Source organism: Gekko japonicus, unplaced genomic scaffold, assembly GCF_001447785.1.
Source record: "Gekko japonicus isolate JY-2015 unplaced genomic scaffold, Gekko_japonicus_V1.1 scaffold5137, whole genome shotgun sequence".
Lineage (NCBI taxonomy): Eukaryota > Metazoa > Chordata > Lepidosauria > Squamata > Gekkonidae > Gekko > Gekko japonicus.
In genome coordinates this window covers 6,023-24,708 of record NW_015172164.1, presented here as the reverse complement: position 1 = coordinate 24,708, position 18,686 = coordinate 6,023, and the positions used below count along the sequence as shown (strand labels likewise).

Below are 18,686 nucleotides of genomic sequence, written 5' to 3'. Positions count from 1 at the left end.
GATCTGAAGGTCTTGGGAGGGTGCTCTGGGCCTTCTCAAGGGATCCTAAAATCCAGAGTGGTGGCAGCATTAGGTGACACCCCACCTGAGCCGTGACAGGAGGGCTCTGCCCCATTCTCGTTTTTATTTCAAAGGTCAGAAATATTCTTCAAAAAGTAGCTCTAAGTCTCTAAGCAGAAGCTGTTGTGCCACTGTATTAAAAAAAACCCTGTTTTTGAAAAATTCTCAGGTGGGGCAGTGTACCCACATAGCTGAGAAAGAGTGACTTCCTGGATGATTCCATGGTGGAAGAAAGATACGAACCCAGCTCCCGACCGCTGCCACCACCCCATAGCATGATCCAATCTCTGCAGCTTAGCCACTCGGCCTCTCCACAGCTTTCATTTGCAAAGTCCACATTGTTCAAGAGGTTCACAAGAAACTTTTGGCAGTCAACGGGATTCTGAACCATCCGTAGGCTAGATGTCAGTAGGTGGACAGTCTTTAGCTCAAGGCTAAGCTAAGGGCACTTGAAAATGCTGAGAGTGGTGTGTGCAGAGACACGTCCACAGCATTCGGTTCGGGGGTGGGATGGGGTTTTTTTTGGAAGAGATTCGTTCCAGAGGTTTGCTTACTTCCGTGCATTTTGACCATCGCTGCCCCCACCTCCCATTTAATCTAATATTTATTCTTAGCGCACTGAAATAAGCCAAGGAGCTTTGCCGTAGAACCTTAAGGAGAAATACTTACCTTAGTTAACGCGGAACTTTATCTCTGAGAAACGGTCCCAGATAACCTAGGTGATGCGCTCAGATCGATGGGAATGAGTCATCCGACTCTAACTTAGGACGACTTGCAGAATCCTTTCCTCACATAATGCTTGAAGCGTCCGACAGCTATCTAGAAAGCAAAGCAAATCTTCAACTGCTCATCCGCTCTTGCTCACTAAACATCAAAAGTACACGGTGCAAAAAAGAGAGAGAGAGAGAGAGAGAGAGAGAGTCCATATTCAGAACGTACAGGAAACTTTAAGCCCAGCCCAAACAGACCAATCTTCCCTTTCTGACGAAAATACCAGAAGGAAAAGGTCAAACATTTCAACCTGGGCAACATTTCAACTTCTGAGAAGGCTTTGTACCAATCACAGCGGCCAAGTTCCACCAGAATTCTCCGGAGAAAGAATTATTCTCCCTAATACCCAGACCTAACATTATCGGGAGGAGGAGGGAAGGAGAAATTGGATTTATACCCCACTCTGCACCCGAAGTCTCAGAGCGGCTTTAAGGCTTACAATCCCTTTCCCTTCCCCTCCCCACAACAGACACCCTATGAGGTAGGTGGGGCTGAGAGAGCTCTTTCAAGAACTGCCCTTGAGAGAACAGCTTTAAGAGAACTTGTGACTGACCCAAGGTCACACCAACAGCTGCACATGGAGGAGTGGGGAATCAAACCCGGTTCTCCTAGATTAGAGTCCGCACTCCAAACCACTACACCAAAATAGATGACACGACTTGCTATTAGTTTACCATTTGGGGATGGCACCTGGGGAGGACAGGGACCTCCATGGGGTATGAAGGAGGAGGAGATTGGATTTATACTCAGCCCTTCACATGGGAGTCTCAAAGCGGCTTACAAACTCCTTTCCCTTCCCCTCCCCACAATAGACACCCTGTGAGGGAGGCGGGGCTGAGAGAGCTCTGACAGAGACTGCTCTTTTTTCAAGAACAGCTCTGACAGAACTATGGCTTGCCCAAGGTCATCCAGCAGCTGCAAGTGGAGGAATGAGGAATCAAACCCAGTTCTCCAAGATTAGTGTCTGCACACTTAACCACTACACCAAACTGTCGCACTTAACCACTACACCAAACTGGCTCAAAACACAGCATCCATTTTCTCCAGGGGAACTGATCTCTGTAGTCTGGAGACGGGCTGTAATTCCAGGGGATCCCCAGGTCCCGCCTGGAGGCTGGCATCCCTAGGAATGGCCACGGCCGTTCTCGAGAAAGGCAGTCCTCCAGCCTCCTGTTTCCCCCAAACCCAGAGGAAGTTCTTGTGGTTACGGAAGTCACTGATCTCCGGTGACGAGGTCTCTTGTCAGCAGTGAGGCTAAATCCCCAAGCTGCCTTTTTTAACTAACGGAATCACCGGCTCATTAAGTTGCCTGCATGTCACAGAGCATCCCGGGTCTTATTAAAAGCTGACTTAGCTCCCCGTTTGCCACTTCTGTTTTTCTCAGCAGATCTTCCGCAGCAGGATGCAAAGATGTTGCCTGCTTTACCTTCTCCACACCTGCCTGCCGTCTTAGGTGCAAATAAGGGCAGGCGGCGGCAGCCATCCTTACTTATTCGTCTACCAAATTCATCACCTGCCACTCCCTCGACAAGCGAGGTTCGGGGTAGCTTACCACCAAATAAAGTACAATTCGGTAGACAATCTCGGAGGCAATAACGATATAGAATAAATGTGTAACACAATTTCAAACCGGCTTGATAAATCTCCTATCAAAACACAGCTGCACCCAACAGCCCAGCAGTAAAATGATCTGGTAGAAACAAGAAGTACAAGAGATATGCAGTGACTAATTAAAAGCCAGTAAAGAATGCAAGGAGAGCCCTGCTGGATCAGACCAGTGTGGGTCCATCTAGTCCAGCCTCCTGTCTCACATGGTGGCCAGCCAGTTCCTCTGGACGGCCAACGACAGGGCACAGCAGCCGAGGCCTTCCCTTGACGTTGCCTCCTGGCTCTGGGATTCAAAGGCTTAGTGCCTCTGGATGTGGAGGTTCCCCTCAGCCACGGACAGGGCATCATTTCAACTCTGATTTTCTGGAGGGTGGGGAGCTTTGCCCTGGGTAATTTGCCTTTGCACCAGTTTAGCTTTAAGTATGGCAAATGCCACATTGCAGTGGCTCAAGTGGTTAAGACGCTGAACTGCAGGCTGTGGAAGGTCGGTAGTTCAGCAGTTCGAGACCCGAGTGTGCCGCATGACGGAGTGAGCTCCCGTCTCTAGTTCCAGCTCCTGCCAACCTAGCAGTTCGAAAGCAAGAAATTGCAAGTAGATAAATAGGTACCACTTAGGTGGGAAGGTAACAGCGTTCCGTGCGCCTTGGTGCTAAGTCATGCCGGCCACATGACCTTGGAAATGTCTTCGGACAGCGCTGGCTCTTCGGCTTGGAATCAGAGATGAGCACCGCAACCCTAGAGTCAGACTCGACTGACTTTCGAGCAAGGGAACCTTTACCTTTACCTATGCCTGTGGCCATCACAACATCCCCTGGCAGCAAATTCCACATTTTAATCACTCTCTGTTGGAAGAGATGTCTCTTGCAAGCCCTAACAATGCCCCAGAGGGCACGCTTGTCCTCTGAGAAAGCATTCCACCAGGATGTGGCCACCAGGGGTCATTTTGTAGGGGGAAAAGGTGCAGGAGCTCATTAGCATATGCCACACCCCCTGACATCACCGGAAGTGTGTCAGAAGGCAACACCCACCACTCAGGCTCCACTGGACTGTTTTGGACCGGGGGGCGGGGCTCTGCAGCTTACCTGGCTGCTTCTTGCTCTGACTGAGGGCTGCTGGGAGCAGGGGGTGGGGCTTGTTGCATGTGCCCGCCCCCTGGGCTCTTCACTGCCAGAGCTCCGCTCCCGTGCACCCTTGCAGGAAATGTCCCCTCGTGGCCACCACCAAGAAGGCAATGTGGGGAATCAGAGCGAAGGGAGGAGTTCTTCCCACCCTGCACCCTGACTGAAAAGCCTCATCCTGATGTGGGGGGAAAACTGGTCTTAGCTTGACTTCAGGCACACTAAGACCGCTGAAGTCTCCCTTAGGGCTGAATGAAGAGGTCATGTAGGCAAAGAAAAGGAATGTGATGTGTTGAGAATGTGTCTAAAAATGGGGGGGAATGCAAATTTGAGCCCTATAAGGCAATACATTTTTGTTCACTTCATCTTCCGCATGACCTAAAAAGCAAAACTGAATCCAGAGTATGGTTTATTTCACTCACTCACACATACCCCGTTTTCTCTTCTGGCTTTGCTGATCTTCACGCACCCACTTTGATTGGTGGGAGGAACAATGGCCAATGCCAGTTGCCATTGATCAGCCACCGCGGATCTTTAATCACTGTCTTCCCGGGAAGAATGGGGAAATTGAGACGGATACCCAGGTGTCACAGAGGTAGAGAGACAATTGCAACACCGTCATTAAAACTCTGGCACTTGAGTAGGCCAAAGGCTGCCCCCCCCCCCCCAACTTCGTGTTTCTTTCCCAACCATGAGGGAGGCCCGGAACCAGGGGAAGTTTGGAGAGGTGCAACTTGTGCTCCAGGAGTCCCTTTTGTAGCACATGAAAGCAGGAAGGCGTGCGAAAGGCCCGATGCAGCCACCTGCCCCTCGTCTCAGCAGAGATGTTTGATACATACAGAGACGCATGTAGGTTATGCGCTTATGTGCTTCTATTCATGAGGCCTTCCTGACGGAGGGAAATTCTGAAACAGTTGGGAAGCTGAGATGAGGGACACACAATATTGACCCACGGCACTGAGAAACCCCACTGGAGTGCTCAGCCATGCCTGGGGAAACCCAGGTTTGGTTCCTGTCCGTCATTAAGCTCACTGGGTAACCTTGAAGACAGATTCAGGTGGGTTTTGAAGAAGGGTGCATGCATATGAGAGCTTAGACCCAGAATTAAACTTTTGGTCTTAAAGGTGCCCCTGGACTCAAACCTGGGCAACAAGATGGTCATTCTTTCTCAGGGGTGCCGGGAGACAAGACGGGATGCTACCAGTGTTCCCTCTAAGCCGAGATAGTGTGAGCCAGCTCACAGTTCTTTAGCCTCCGGCTCACACGTTTCTGTCTTCGCTCAGGAAGGATGGGGCTCCAGAGCAGACTAATTTCTGCAGTGGCCAAATAGCTCGCTCACAACTTTAATGCCGGCAGCTCATAAAGTAGAATTGTTGCTCACAAGACTCCACTGCTTAGAGGGAGCATTGGATGCTATCAGCCTCAGACAGGAAATAATCAAGCCATGGCAGTCCTCATAGTTCTCTAATGTCCTCAACATTTCCTAAAAGCTTTTGGAGGAAGGAAGGAAGGAAGGAAGGAAGGAAGGAAGGAAGGAAGGAAGGAAGGAGAAAAAAAGAGAGAGAGAAGTCAGAATTAAGCACTTACGGAATAACGTTAAACATATTCAGACCATTCAAGGCGGATTACTCTGTGGGATCACTCTGTGTAATCCAACTCGAGTCCCTCTGAGAAAGGTGATCTACGAATGACGTAAATAAAACGAATAAACCTATTTGGAGTTCTTCTCAATGGTGTGTTAGTGCAGAGGTGTTAAAGGCCAAAGATCTAGAAACAAAAAATAAGCAGTGAATAGAATAAGTTGGGAGTAGTCAATATAATAGTATGTATAGATACTATACAGTTTGGTGTAGTGGTTAAGTGCGCGGACTCTAATCTGGGAGAACCGGGTTCGATTCCCCACTCCTCCACTGGCACCTGCTGGATGACCTTGGGCAAGCCGTAGTTCTGATAAGAGCCGTTCTTGAAAAAGAGCCGTTTCTGTCAAGAGCTCTCTCAGCCCCACCCACCTCACAAGGTGTCTGTTGTGGGGAGGGGAAGGGAAAAGGAGTTTGCAAGCCGCTCTGAGACTCCAAGTGAAGGGCGGGGTATAAATCCAATCTCTTCTTCTTCTTCTTCTATAGCACACATAGTAGTGAATAGAATATTCACTATATAGTGGATATAGTAAGTCGTAAAGTTTGTTGTTGTTGCTTTTTACTGTCAAGTCACAGCGGGCTTATGGTGAACCCTGTACGGTTCTCAAGGCCAGAGACGTTCAGAGGTGGTTTGCCATTGCCTGCCTCTGCCTCCTGGCCCTGGTATTCCTTGGAGGTTGCCCTTCCAAATACCAGCCAGGGCCAACCCTGCTTAGCTTCCGAGATCTGATGAGGCTGGGCTCGCCTGGGCCTTCCAGGTCAGGACTATAATACTGTACAGTGTATATAATAGCACATAGTGCATACAATAGTGAATATAATAGAATATTTACTATAAGTAGTGGATATAATTAGTAGGAAGTAGTTAATAAAAACTCAGTGGGGAGAAAGGAGTCACCTCCCCCCCCCCAATTTACCACTCAATGAAGTCCCTACCGGCCATGGCTTGAGACAACACAATGTTTACACAACTCCTGTTTGTTTTGAGGCAACCAGTCGCTAGGCCTCATGTTAATTAATCAAGGTAAAGGTTTCCCTTGCTCAAAAGCCAGTTGAATCCAACTCTAGGGGGCAGTGCTCATCTCCGCTTCCAAGCCGAAGAGCCAGCGCTGCCCGAAGACGTTTCCGTGGTCATGTGGCTGGCGTGACTAAACGCCGAGGTGCACGGAATGGTGTTTCCCTCCCACTGAAGCGGTACCTGTTTATCTACTTGCAATATCTTGCATTCGAACTGCTAGGTTGGCAGGAGCTGGGGCCAGAGACGGGAGCTCACTCCGTCACGCGGCGCTTGGGTCTCGAACTGCCAAGCTTCCGACCTTCTGGTCTGCAGCTTCAGCGTCTTAACCTCTGAGCCACCGCGGCCCCCTCACGTTACTTAGCAGGAGACAAATCAGATTGTGTCAGTTCTGCTGTCCAGAGTTTGCATGCGCGGGCCGCTCTTGATGTCGCCAAAATCCCTCGCAGACCAATCCCATCACCCCCCCACAGAGAAATATTCAAATTCCAGAGGTCTCACGGAATCCTGGGTCTGTAATGAAAAGCTGACACAGCCGTCGTCAGGGAAGGCTCTTCGCCTAGCCTCACCGACCCACTCCCTTTCTGCGGATGAATCAAGCACTGACCTGGAAGAGTCTCCTCCAAGGAGCCGCCCTCACCTGTAAGAGAGCGGGCTTAGCGGTACGGCATGCATAATGAATTACAGAGCCACTTAGCTCCTTCACCACCAGCGGGATATTTGAGAATGGCACACGCGCGCTCTCTCTCTCCTCCTCTCCCCAACAAGACACGGCATTAAGAACTCCCAGTTGCCGGTATAATTCTTTATCGGAGTATGACAATTTCTCCTCAGGTTTTTCTTCCCCCTTTCCACGTTGCTCTGGTTACATGTCTGTAATATGTTTCCTGCGACAAATAAATCTTAGGATTTGAAAAGCGGTATCTGCAACACATCCTGGAGCCATCGTTCTGTAGTGTTTTGCATTTCATATTAAGTAAAATCTATTTCTGGACCTGCTGAAAATGCAGGGAAGGTCTCCCTCGGCTACTGCACTGCGAGTTCAGACTCCTCGTTTTCAAGGCACACACGGTGGTCTCACACCGCTCCCCCTGAATATTTATGAACTTTAGATGTTAAGAGGTCTTCTCGAACAGCTCCTCGGAAACCATAGCTAGCTCAGAGACTAGTGTTCTTTGCAAAGCATCCAGATGAACTTCCTGACATTGTTGAGACAACCACTTGAGCCTTGCGAGTTTTGACTGGTTGTCCCGACGCTTGAAATACTCCTGGATTCTCCACTGGGAACCAAACGGAAGGAGACAGGTCTCCTGGTAAACACAGAGCGATGGTGGAGGCCCACATTCACATAGTTGGCTTTGTTGACTCAAGGCCAAAATCCAGAACTCCGTCTTCAACAACGGCCAATCAGACGCTTTGGGGCACTTACTAGCTGGACGTCAGACTAAAGGCCAGGCATTCAATGACTCCATCGTTAGCTGTCCAAAGCTATATACGTTAGCTCTTGTCTCCAGCAGGTATCAGCGGGACTTATCTGTTCTCAGTTGGTCTAACTCTTGTTTTAAAGAAAGCTCCACCAGTGCAATGAGTTCCTGACGTTAATACGCTATGTGAAGATGTTGTGTCCGCTGACTGCCACCAGGGGCCAGCGAATACCCCAGAGCTTGACTCTGGAAGAACAATGGGGCCTAGGTTCCTGGTCCCTCCACTGGGGGACCAATGGGACCGTGGCGGGAGATTTAAACCCACCAACGGGACCTGGGGGTGTGTCCCCCGGGTATGCATATAGTTGGCCAGCCGGCCGTTTGTCTTTGTTGTGTATCAGTAACGCGTGCAGGGTATCATGCGCGCCTCAGCAGGTCTTCCATGCGGCTAACCCACTACACAATAGAAGAATTGATTTTTTCCCCCGGCAGGCCTTAAAGAGTTAATTTCTTGTTCCGTAACAGAGGAGCAACCCCCAAGGTCCTTCATGGCCAGACTCCTCACGTCCGAAGATTTATTTAAAACATTTATTAGCTGCCTTTCTTCCTTACAGAGCTCAAGACAACTTGCAATGAAGATAAAATACATAAAATACAACCCCCCCAATTTTTTTTTAAATGGCTAGTAAATTAATCAAATGCAGTCCTAAATGAAACCATATTTGGCTGCCTCCTAAACATCAAAAGGGAGGGAGAAGAAGAAGAGAGAAGGAGGAGGAGGAGAGGGAAGAAGAAGAGATTGGATTTATACCCCGCCCTTCACTACCCAAAGGTGTCTCAGAGCGGCTTACAAACTCCTTTCCCTTCCCCTCCCCACAACAGACCCCCTGTGAGGTCGGTGGGGCTGAGAGAGCTCTCTCGAGGACTGCTCTTGAAAGAATGAGAGAACTTGTGACTGACCCAAGGTCACACCAGCAGCTGCATGTGGAGGAGTGGGGACTCAACACCCGGTCCTCCCAGATTAGAGTCTGTGAGGCTATTCCATAATCAGAGGGCTGCCTCCAAAAAGGCCCTCTCTAGTGTGCCCGCCAACCGAGCTTTTCTGGCTGAACAGGACCCTTCCTGGGATCTTAATTCCCTGGGGAACCACATGGGCGAAGATGGTCCTTTGGATACCCCGGTCCCAAGCTATGCAGGGAACATGAAATGGGGCTTCTGATGATAAATACAGTGCCCCATCGAGGACGACATGGGAATGAAGTGTCCTTACGCACTCTGACCCCCAGTTGTTCATGGCTTTATAGGACACTAGGATGATAAAAGGGTTGGAACGCTTTCCCTATGAAGAAAGGTTAAAGCGCTTGGGGCTCTTTAACTTGGGGGGGGGGGTGACAGGATTGAGGTTTACAAGATTATGTGTGGGATAGAGCAGGTAAGAGAAAGAAGTCCTTTCCTCCCTTTCTCACGATACAAGAACTCAGGGGCACTCCATGAAACTGCTGAGCAGTCCGGTTAGAACAGATAAAAGGAAGTCCTTCTTCACCCAGAGTGATTAACACACATGGAATTCACGGCCACAGGAGGTGGTGGCGGCTACAAGCAGGGACGCCTTCAAGAGGGGACTGGATCAACATATGGAGCTGAGGTCCATCAGTGGCCCCTATTAGCCACAAGGTATAGATAGGGACTCTGAGTCCGGGGCAAGGGATGCTCTGTATTCTTGGTGCTTGGGGGAGGGGCAACAGTGGGAGGGCTCCTAGTGTCCTGGCCCCACTGCTGGACCTCCTGATGGCACCTGGCATTTTTGGCCTCTGTGTGACACAGAGTGTTGGACTGGATGGGCCTTTGGCCTGATCCAACATTGGCTTCACTTATGTTCTTATGTCTGGGCCAAGTGATGCTCTGTATTCTTGGTGTTGGGGGAGGGGGGGAGCAACAGTGGGAGGGCTTCTAGTGTCCTGGCCCCACTGCTGGACCTCCTGATGGCCCCTGGCATTTTTGGCCACTGTGTGACACAGAGTGTTGGACTGGATGGGCCTTTGGCCTGATCCAACATTGGCTTCACTTATGTTCTTATGTCTGGGCCAAGTGATGCTCTGTATTCTTGGTGTTGGGGGAGGGGGGGAGCAACAGTGGGAGGGCTTCTAGTGTCCTGGCCCCACTGCTGGACCTCCTGATGGCCCCTGGCATTTTTGGCCACTGTGTGACACAGAGTGTTGGACTGGATGGGCCACTGGCCTGATCCAACACTGGCTTCTCTTGTGTTCTTATGTTCTTATGTCAGAGCCAGCACCCTGAATTGGGACCAGAAACAATCAAGGGAGTTAATAAAGATCTTTAGCCAAATAAGGTTTTACACACACACACACACACACACGATATGCAGCGTGCCATTTTGTTCTATCAAGAATTCTAGCTGTTGCAAAGGACAGAAGTAAATGAAACGTAAGAAATAGCTGGACACTATTTTATGACTGGGTGGAAAGAAACCTCGAAGACCAAGAACAATAAATACACATAATATACATTTGGAGAAACTCCAACTTGAATGATAGAGAATTAGACTCTTAGCAGGAAACATAACAGAATATGTTGGCGATTAAGTTATACTCATCTTAGTAATTATACAAAGAAACAGAACTGGAAACAAAGAATCAAGACTGAAAATATGTAACAGCTGTTATACAAATTTGATGAAATTCTCCTTTATGTCACATCCCGCACCTTGTACCCTTCCCTGCTGAGGTCGCCACAGGAAACTGACACTGTTTGCCCAAAGCCAGAGCACTCTCCCAGAGCCTCTTTCTAGATCCCGTTGTATTTATTTCTGCAACGGGCATTATTTCTAGTAAATAAATAAACTGGAAACAAAGAATCAAGACTGAAAATATGTAACAGCTGTTATACAAATTTGATGAAATTCTCCTTTATGTCACATCCCCACCTTGTACCCTTCCCACCCTTATATTTCCTTTCCCATAATATATCAAAACTCAACAAAAATAATAAAGAAAAGAACTCCAGCTGTTGCCTTTGAAATGTGGTGATGGAGGAGAAGTCTACAGATATTCCAGACCACCCAAAAGACCAATCGGTGCCTTCTAGAGCAAATCAAGCCGGGACTTCTCCCCAGGTGCTAAAATGACTAAACTGATGAGGCTATCATGCTTGGGTCACGTCACAAGAAGAGTCACTGGAGAAGACAATCATGCTAGAATCACAGAGTTGGAAGGGGCAAGACAGGCCATCTAGTCCAGGGGTGTCGAACTCAATCGTTATGAGGGCCGGATCTGACATAAATTGGACCTTGTTGGGCCGGGCCATGTGTGCCATAAGATGTAATGGCAGGTAGCGGAGATATAAACTTTATACAAATGCCTGAAACATGAGCACTCTTGCAATATTTCATTTATTTAACAGTGTCTGATAATGGACGCCTCTTGCTCTGAATTATTGCATCAAAATGTCTGTGCTGTTGCAATCTTGAGTCTGTTGTTCAGGTGTGTCTCTATAAGCTGCAAACCTACAATGACGCAGCAGCAGCAGAACTGGAAGAAGAAGCAGAAGACAGCCAGTTCCACTGCGGGCCTGATAGAAGCCCTCCGGGGGCCTCATCCGGCCCCCGGGCCGCATGTTTGACACCCCAATTCTAGTCCAACCCCCTGCTCAATGCAGAGATGGACGGACTCAGTCAAGGATGCCACAAAGGCCCTTGGTTTGCAAGGCCTGAGCAAGGCTGTGGAGGACAGGATGTTTGGGAGGATGTTAATTCACGGGGTCGCCCGTAATTCGGAAGTGACTTGAGGGCACTTGACACAATATAAACCTGGGGGCTGAGGCATGTATCGTTCTAACCACACCTAAAAAAATGTGTGAGTTCTCCCTTTATCCCATTTTTCGCGACTTCTCTATACAGGCTGGCTTTTACCAGTAACCGGAATGAGTCTTCCACCTCCTTAAAAATGTTCGCCGGTTCTTGCAACACTACCCAAATACCAACGTAGCGACAGCAACCAGTTTGCAAATGCTGCCACCTTGTGGGAAGCAGGACGAAGTCTGAGTCCAGTGGCACCTTTAAGACCAATAAAGTTTCGTTCAAGGTGTAAGCACACGAAAGCTCACACCTTGAATTAAACATTGTTGTTCTTAAAGGTGCCACTGGACATTTTGTTCTACTGCTTCAGACCAACACAGCTGCTCATGTGAATCTACCTTTGGGAAAGCAGTTTAAGAGCAAATCATTAGAGCCAGTTTGGTGTAGTGGTCAGGAGTGCGGACTCTAATCTGGGAGAACTGGGTTTGATTCCCCACTCCTCCACATGCAGCTGCTGGTGTGACCTTGGGTCAGTTACAAGTTCTGTCAGAGCTGTTCTCTCATGAGCAGTCCTCAAAAGAGCTTTCTCAACCCCATCGACCTCACAGGGTGTCTGTTGTGGGGAGGGGAAGGGAAAGAAAAGGAGATTGTAAACCGCTCTGAGACTCTTTTGGGTAGTGAAGGGCGGGGTATAAATCCAATCTCTTCTTCTTCTTAGAAAAGGCAGAAAAGAGGCGGAGTCCAGGAGCACCTTAAAGACTAACAAAATTTGTGGCAGGGGACCAGCTTTCGTGAGTCACTGCTCACTTCTTCATCAGAAAAGGTGTTATTTGCTATCAAATAACTCAAAAGAGCCCTTTAAATTCATCTTCAGTTTGTAAAAGGTTTGTATCCAAATTTCTTTTTACCGAATAAAATATTTGTTTTTTAAAAAGAGCCATTAAAAAAAAAATCGGGGGATCCCCCCCTGCTCTGTATTAAGTTCCCAAATCTCGTCCACCGCTAGGCACAAATGCCACAAAGAAAATGCATATAAAATCATTTATTTGGCAATATTGTACATAGAGGGTTGGAAACAAGGAAAACACACCAAGTACAGAGTGCTTACCCAGAGACGGTCACTGAGCCGGGTGGGCATCAGCCAGACGTAATGACTTGTCGCATCTTTTGACTTGTCAAGGTAAAGTGTAACATGATGCAGAAAAGGCACACTAAAAACAACACCACAACAAAAAGCACTCTTCCTTTAAAAAGAACAGGATTCGGCAGTACAATTCTCGGCCCCTGGAACTGGCTTTGGCCACGACAGACAAAACTCTTTGTTTCTCTTGATTCGATGCAGCCTCACAAGATGGCACCGGATCCTCACTTGTGCCGCTTTACACCTTTGGTTATTATTAGCCTTCTTCTTTGGGAACCAACAGGCTGAACACCATTGAAAAGAATTAATGCATTCGGTATCGTTAGCAAATTTTGGAGGATGCTGGCAACAAGCTTTGTTGCGGAGCTACCAAAAATGAAATGCACATTAAAAAAAACCCTCGTGCCCAAAGCAAAACGTTTGCAAAGGGAAGTAAGCCTTTTAATATCACTGGTGGGGCACAGAAATACTTGTAAAATACTGAATTTAAGGGATCCCTTCATTTGTAAAGCGAGAGTCCTGCAGCAGGGCTACTTGATTTGACATCTAGTCTGTAAAGGGGACCCCCTTTATAATACCCCGCTGCTGTCAAAGTGCAAAAGCTCTTGTAAACAGATCTGTGCGTTAACCCCGCAGGTGCCCTGCCAGTTAATGTGCCTTGCTGAAGTGTAGCGTTGACGTTCAGACAAAGGATTCAGCGGTGCCACTGAGGTGAAAATGATTATATACCCACTGACTGGTTTTGTTTACGTGGCAGCTAGCCTGAACAGATTAACCTGTGTGATCAGTAAACGTATGCGCTTTAGTACAATACGCACTGTTGTGTCCCTGAGCCAGGTTTACACACACGCTACAGAATCGGTACACCTGTTGAAAGCGCTGTGCCAGTCACCTTCCAGCCAAAGATATTTTAAAACCAAGCGTTCCTCTAACTATACACCTGTACAATATATACTAGATGTGTGCAATATCAGCATATTTCAAAGCCCGCTTGTTGGCCGACGTGAACAGAGTACTGTGACTAGCACAGACAGGCCTGTTTGGGCCTCCGCTTCCCCTTGTGCAAACAATACAACCCGATTAAATGAGTTTTCTCATCGGTAACAACGTGAGAAACTGCATCCTTCTCTTAAGCCTACACACTGGGAGAAAGCAGCATAGCACGTTTCTCAAGCCACGTCTTCATTTCTGTAGAGCCAGATTTCAAATAAAGCTTGGACGATAATGACTTTAAACTCAAGACACTTTTTCAAAGTGCTCTGTCTTCTGTTGAAAGATAAAAGAAGAAAAAGAAAAGACCAAACCCGCCCACATACTCTAAGAAGCGATTTCCAACATTATAAAACGTATCCCAGGACACAGTAGACAGATTCTTAGAACACAGTTTTGTTTGCGTGCTTAATACACTCATTGAACGTATATTGTCAACTGTAACAAAAAAATTAAAAAATATTTTTTGGTCACATCCTAGTGATAAAAATAAAGCAAGCATGATTAATTTCATCCGCTCTCTTTTATTTTTTTTTTTTTTTTTGCTGCAGGGAATAATTACACACCGAGATTTTCAATAAGGTGTGGCGGTGATTTCTAGGGCGGTGAAGGTTGGGGTTTAGGTGGCTGGGGGCGGGGAGGCGGAGGAACCCCCTGCAGACACCCCCCCCACTCCTTTCTGGGAAACTCACTCCCCGGAGGAAGGCGGTCTCCACGAATTGGCGGCGAGTTAAGAGGGTGCCTGCGGCATGCTCAGCTTGAGAGACGCCTGCTTCACCAACTTCTGCTGCTGCCTTGTTGCTCGGGCTTCGTTGATGGCACGGCACATCCGCTGGAAAGCAAAGGAGAATGTTTTACTAGGAACCTCTTAAGGCTCACCCTAATGGCAGAAAGAGAAGAGGACCTAAAGAGCCTCTTGCTCAGAGTGAAAGAGGAGAGTGCAAAAGCGGGCTTGAAACTGAACACTAAAAAAACCTAAGGTCATGGCATCCGGCCCCATCGCTCCTTGGCAAATAGAAGGGGAAGCCGTGGAAGCAGTGACAGACTTCACGTTCCTGGGATCCAAGATTGCTGCAAACGGTGACCGCAGCCATGGAATTAAAAGACGCCTGCCCCTTGGGAGGAAAGCGATGGCAAACCTAGACAGCGTAATAAAAAAGCAGAGACATCACCCTGCCATCACGCTCTTACGTTCTTATTGCCAGTGCTGCAGAGAACAGATACTGATGGTTCTAACAGAAACGTATTTGCACTTAACATGCTAACTGGGTGGTCTCCGGTGAAAGAGCAGCAGCTCTAGTATTGTTACCTTTGCTGACTCTGCATCACTGAACTGGATCTTCCTGAGCATCTCCTGTCCTGAGCCGTCTTTTTTGTGGAACTTCAAGAGCCCGTGATCCTGTCGGGAACAAGCAGCGACACTTGAAAGGCTGCAAACATTGCTATTAAATGCCACCGTCGAAGAGGACTTGTTCAGACACCATTTTGCCATGGCTCCCCCAAAAAGGGCCACACACAAAGTTAGATAAGAAAGTATTCCCAACCCTGTTTTATGTATTCTGATTCATGAGACTACACATTAACACCCAACGATTCAGAGTGGTGAGAACCAGGGAGGATTGTGAGGCAGTCCAAAGGTATCTGTTGAGGATGGGCGAGAGGGTGTCAACATGGCAGATGGGGTTCAATGTGGCCAAGTGCAAAGTGATGCACATGGGAGCCAAAAATCCTAAATATAAACACACTTTGATGGGGTCCGAACTGGCAGAGACTGACCGAGAGATCTTGGAGTCGTAGTAGATAACTCAAAGAAAATGTCGAGAAAGTGTGTGACTGCAATAAAAAAGGCCAACGCTATGCTGGGGATTATTAGGAAGGGAATCGAAAACAAATCAGCCATTATCATAATGCCCTGTATAAATCAATGGTGCGATCTCATCTAGAGTACTGCGTACAATTCTGGTCACCACACCTCAAAAAAGATCCAGAAGCAGGATCCAGACAGTATGGATCTGCTGTGCTTACAGACTCCAGGCCAGGTTCTGAGCGATGACAGAGGACGTGAGAGACAAAAACAGGGATCATGGCTTGAGCTTCGGAAACTTGTTAGAAGGGCTGTACCCAGCCTTGCAACAAGAATAAGACTTGAAAATATTTGCGAGAGCTCTCTCCGCTGCGCTTTGTATCACTAAACTATCACCATCACTCAAGCATGGGACCTACGCCTGGTGTCGCTGTTTCTTACTTTGACGAAGATTTGTAGTGTATTTTCAACCACGGCGGGGTGGCGAGTGAAGTCTTCGTATAAGCAATCCCAGTCTGTGGTCACGTGCCCAAGAATCTCCACCTCCTTTATGCACAACAACCTCCTAGATAAAAACACAACGTCGTGTCAAAGTTTCCATTTATCGGAAGCACGGAGTCTTTTGCAGCAGGGGGAGAGCCTCAAAATACAAACTATGTATTTTTGCAGGCCAGGCATGTGACCAAACGGATTAGCGGTATTAGCACACTACTATTCCAATGGAATATATTGGAAGTTAGACTGTTGTCCTAACCAGTGTTCCCTCTAAGCTGAGCTGGTGTGAGCTAGCTCACAGTCTTTTTGCTTTCAGCTCACAGGTTTTTGTCTTAGCTCAGGAAGGAGGGCCCCAGAGCAAACTGATTTATGCAGCGGCCAAATCACCTGCCTGCTCACAACTTTAATGCCAGTCGCTCACAAAGTGAGATTTTTGCTCACAAGGTCCCACAGCTTAGAGGGAGCCTGGGTCCTAACTAACACACCGTTCCTTGCTTTACAGCAGAACTGCCACCAGACACTCCACCTATGCCCTTTTTATTCTGACACATAAAAAGAGAGGGTGAGGACAGCTATACCGACATCAGGAAATTCAAGAAGGCCTAGCCAAAGACCACGGGAGGAGGTGGAGGACAGTGAAACAAAAGAGCACTTGGCTCCTTGACTGAGCTTTCACTAAAGACTAACGGAAGCGTAAGGTAAGGAATAACTAACGGAATTCCTCAGGTAAGGAATGCACACTGAGACCTCAGCCCTGGGACCCTGTATGAGGAGGGAGTGAGGTTTTCCTTGCCAGGAGATGAAACCAGCTTTGCACCTAGCCTCTCACAACATATTCTCAAAAAAGCACAGCAGAATACAGGTCTAGACTGGGGTGTGTGTGTGTGTGTTTCAGCCAGAGGAGTCCCCAGGGCCAAAAATGGCCCCCAGATGTCAATCTATGAGCTTCAGGGATGGGGGAAGGGGGGAAGAAGAAGAGGTGGAGGAAGAGTAGGAATAGTTGGTTTTTATATCCTGCCTTTCACTACCCGAAGTAGTCTCAGAGCGTCTTACAAGCTCCTTTCCCTTCCCCTCCCCACAACAGACACCCCTGTGAGCAATGTTCCCTCTAAGCTGTGGAGTCTTGTGAGTGAAAATTCTACTTTGCGAGCTACTGGCATTAAAAATGTGAGCGAGCGATTTGGCTAGTTGCAGAAATTAGTTTGCTCTGGAGCCATCCTTTCCTGAGCTGACAAAAATGTGTGAGCTAGAGGTTAAAAAACTGTGAGCGAGCTTAGAGGGAACACTGCCTGTGAGGGAGGTGGGGCTGAGAGAGCTCTCTCAAGAACTGCTACTGAGAGAACAGCTCTGAGAGAACTGTGACTGACCCAAGGTCACCCAGCTGGCTGCATGTGGAGGAACGGGGAATCAAACCCGGTTCCCCAGTTTAGAGTCTGCCTCTCTTAACCACTACACCAAACTGGCCTCTAACAGAGAAGCGGCATGCTGATAATTCATTTCTTCTCTAAGTTCTTGGGAATCCTCACTACTGGGATTTGCTCCTCACACACCTTGATTGAGTCTCACACAAAAATCAGGAGGAAGTTTCCACAGAGCCCTGCAATATCACCCCGTTTCAAAGCGACAGCACAGCAGCAGTTAGCATTAGCTGTACCACAAGCAGCAGAGAATCTTGCCTCCTGCCCCAATTGTGCTCACCCCCCCCCCCCCAAATCTTACCTGTTGGTGATTACAAGGTGTGCCTTCCTGCTTCCTGGAAAAGCAGAGCGGGATCGGAAACTCTCCCCTTCCAGCTTCTTGATATGAGAATTCTAGGGTCAGAGAGGGTTGCTTTTTTAAAGGAAAAAAGATTTACAACAAAACGATTCATTTCTAATCATGGCTGGAATTTTCATCCAGAGAACAAGAGAAAGAAAGAAAGCCATATGCATGTGCTAAATAATCCAAAAACTATACTATATTGGTGAATAATAATAACAATACATTGCAAAATTGTGTGAAACAAATACAAATGGAAGAGAGGTCCAAAACACTGAGTTGACGAGATTTTCCCAGGTATCCAGTCATTTTGAAGGTCTTCATCTGAACTGGACCGTACAGATCCTTTTAGCAACAACATTAATAAAAATTACAATTGTGTAATGTACCCAATACATTTTGTAATATATTTTCAATAAATTTAAGTTACGTACAGTTGTCTCCTGGTTTCCATCAATTGTTGAATAAAAATAGCAATATATACAATACAATATTTTATTGTAGCATAATTCTGCAAGCAATCTATAAAAGAATATAAGGAGAAAGAAGAGCCAATGACAGAAACTTCTAAAATGGTATCTTAACAATATTCTCAAAACTCTAGATACGCAACCTCAAAGCCAATGACAGAGGCTTCTAAAATAGTACCTTAACAATATTCTGTATTATTGTTATTATTCACAAATGTAGGATCGTTAGCCCATTTATACGGCTTTTTCCTCTCTTGTTCTCTGGAATTTTCATCCAGACATGAAGTTTTACTTACAAGGTGGGATAGAAGGGGATTCTCCCAGGGGATATTTTCCAGGGGAGCATGCCCACTGTTTTGTTCCAGGTGGGGTGTTTTCAGTGTTTGGGAGCCGCTCGGATTCACATGCTGGTTTGGGGGCTCAGAAATAAATCCCACTGAGATGTTCGGTGGAAAGAATTAAAACTTCAGGATCCACGCCGAGACCCGAGCCACACCAAGCCACACATCACAAAATACAAGTGCATTCAGGCTATATAAAACACTGGTCATAGGAGGGGGGGGAAGCTAAAGACAAAATGG

At 47.5% G+C, this 18,686-nt stretch overlaps 1 protein-coding gene across 1 annotated transcript; it reads right to left on the bottom strand.

Annotated features, from left to right (window-relative positions):
• Nucleotides 1-14,105: 14,105 nt before the first annotated feature.
• LOC107118680 (vacuolar protein sorting-associated protein 13C-like) lies at nucleotides 14,106-17,688 on the bottom strand (the record flags this gene model as incomplete). Its single annotated transcript, XM_015421040.1, has 4 exons — nucleotides 14,106-14,410; nucleotides 14,888-14,977; nucleotides 15,824-15,947; nucleotides 17,597-17,688. Coding segments are annotated over 4 exons (408 nt in total), but the record flags the coding sequence as incomplete, so codon positions are not given.
• Between the last annotated feature and the right edge of the window lie 998 nt (nucleotides 17,689-18,686).